Source organism: Aegilops tauschii, chromosome 2, assembly GCF_002575655.3.
Source record: "Aegilops tauschii subsp. strangulata cultivar AL8/78 chromosome 2, Aet v6.0, whole genome shotgun sequence".
Classification (NCBI taxonomy): Eukaryota; Viridiplantae; Streptophyta; class Magnoliopsida; order Poales; family Poaceae; genus Aegilops; species Aegilops tauschii.
In genome coordinates this window covers 508,697,026-508,699,566 of record NC_053036.3, presented here as the reverse complement: position 1 = coordinate 508,699,566, position 2,541 = coordinate 508,697,026, and the positions used below count along the sequence as shown (strand labels likewise).

Here is a 2,541-nt window from a genome sequence, read left to right as displayed (position 1 = left end):
GAGTGGTTGCAGCGCCCAACCCATCCCTCCCGCACAGAGGGTGCACGCCAGCGCACCGGTCCACCGCGCACGGAGTTCACCGACCCTCCACCCAGCGTTTTTGTTGACAGATAGTAATCCGTTTCCCGCTTTGGGCGGCGCACACTGATCCTCCCGCCAGCCCCCTCCCCACCATCCGACGGCCAGGATTCGCCTGCCCCCTCTCTCGCGGATCGCGATCCGCGGCACCGCCGTCCAGCCAATAAGATCGCAGCATTCCCACCCCCCCGGATCGACCCCCTCGGCGTGTATAAATAAGCCTCGACCTGGCCCTCTCGAATCAATCCACCTCTCGAGCTCCTCCTCCTCCTCCAAATCTCAAGCGAGCACACCGCGCAAGTAGCACCGCTTCAGTTTCGGTTTCAGAGCTCCGCTTCAGTCAGCTGACATGCCTGCCCTCGCCAAGCCCGCTGCCCGCCCCGCCAAGCCCGCCGCCGCGGCGCCGAAGCCGAAGCCCGCCGCCGCCAAGCCCAAGGCGGCCGCCGCTGGAGCCGCCCACCCGACCTACTTTGAGGTGAGCTTCTGAACCTCTCCTCTGTTCCCCTCTGATTGAATGGTTTTGACTTCGATTGGGGCTGATTGGATTCTGAATTGGATCTTGGCAGATGATCAAGGAGGCGATCGCGGCGCTCAAGGACAGGACCGGGTCGAGCTCGGTCGCCATCGCCAAGTACATCGAGGAGAAGCACGGCAAGGCTCTCCCGCCCAACTTCAAGAAGATGCTCTCCGTCCAGCTCCGCGCTTCCGCCGCCAAGGGCAAGCTCGTCAAGGTCAAGGCCTCCTACAAGCTCTCCGACGCCGCCAAGAAGGACTCCCCCAAGGCCAAGCCCGCGGCGAAGCCCGCCAAGGACGCCGCCAAGCCCAAAAAGAAGGCGGCCGAGAAGCCCAAGAAGACGGCCGCCGTTGGCACCAAGCGCAAGGCGCCGGAGAAGAAGAAGCTGGTCACCAAGGCCAAGAAGTCGCCGGCTGCCAAGGCCAAGGCGAAGCCGAAGACCGTCCGCTCCCCGGCCGCCAAGAAGGCCCGCAAGGTCGCCGCCGCTTGATCTTGATGCGATAGCTGGTCTTAGGAGTGCTTGGTGTTCCAAGGGTCTGTACAAAAGGATGCCTCATCCTCCCTTGTTTAGGTTTCGGTTCTGCTAGGCAAGTTTATGTATCGTGGGTGGTGTTTAGTGTAATGAAATGGTTGTTTTAGAGATGTTTTCAGCTCTAACTCTGAAATGAATCTGCAGTTTTCTTCACCATACAAGCAATTTCCCAAGCCCCAGTTTTATTACTGTCTGCTCCTTGTGATCAGCCGTTCCTCAATCCCTATTTACCTCGGTTTTATTACTGTCTGTGCCTTGTGATCATTCGTCTTCAATTTGATATTTGAGAATAGCGCTGCCTGTTGCTTGGTCCTTGTTTTCCTTCTGGTTATCCCCGGCATCTGCTTATGTACCTTTCAGTTTTAAATTGTGATCTCTGTTCGCCATCCGTTTGTTAATTCTATTCTTATCCCAATTCATCAGGCAGGGTATCGTTGTTTCTTTCACTTGCCTTAGAAACCGAGCACACGTAATCGGGAGATACACTGTTATTATCCCTCGGTACGATTCCTTTTCCGTGCCTCGTATCGAGGGGAACGGGCACGACGGGGTGCGTGGCAAATACCCAGTGGTTATTGGTTGTTGCGAGTGGCTGATGCCGCACGAACCGTTGGCTGATGGTTGCAGCTGCGCGCTGATCAAGTTGCATCGGCGACTAGGGAGAGAATCACAGCAGTCAGCAATTGCCAGGGACAAATCGCCGCGTTAAGCCGTGCGAGCGGTGTGTGGCAGCGTGTCTCGCTAAAACCATAGGAGCAGATTACAACATAGATGCATTACAAGAGCCTCAGCTTCAACTGAGTAAATTTCATAAACCTCTCCATTTGACATTCTTAAAGTGGTCGGATATAACAGAACCCCCTATATTTAATTTCCTAAATATATACTAAGTACTTTTTTCATCCTTTGTTACACACATTTTAAACGGTTGCACGGTATTTCATCCATCATTGGGACCGATCCAAATTAATTTAAAATATGCACATACTTAACCCAAAAGACATTAAATATACCAAGTTCATAAAAAAAACACCATATGTCCACACTAGCACTACAGCCGAATGTGGCGATTCATTAAATTGAGACAAAAACTTGCAACATCGTATTTGTCCACACTGAAATCATCAAGAACAAACACATCACAAGATCGTCGCCACATTGCATTACCAAAATCCCTAGCTAAAAAAGAGAAGTGCAATTTTTTACTCCTCGGTCATTTCATCACACATATGGTGGGCATGGACCTCATCGGAGGCTGCGGTAGCTGTAGGTGGCGGAGCAGGAGGTGATGGGTGGGAGCGGAGATGGCGGAGAATGCGCGCGTGACACCAGACGTGGAGAAGGCATCTGCATGTACGACTTCTTCCTCATCGTCTTGTTGCGGGCCTTGCCAGCCACCTGGCTTTCTCGCCCGCTT

The 2,541-nt window shown here is 53.4% G+C and overlaps 1 protein-coding gene across 1 annotated transcript; it reads left to right on the top strand.

Moving 5' to 3' along the window:
- The first annotated feature begins 294 nt into the window (after positions 1-294).
- On the top strand, positions 295-1,234 carry LOC109764906 (histone H1). The gene is made up of 2 exons (XM_020323689.4): positions 295-553; positions 645-1,234. Exons 1-2 carry the CDS (start codon positions 428-430, stop codon positions 1,080-1,082), a joined length of 564 nt encoding a protein of 187 aa, XP_020179278.1. The 5' UTR covers positions 295-427; the 3' UTR covers positions 1,083-1,234.
- The last annotated feature ends 1,307 nt before the right edge of the window (positions 1,235-2,541 follow it).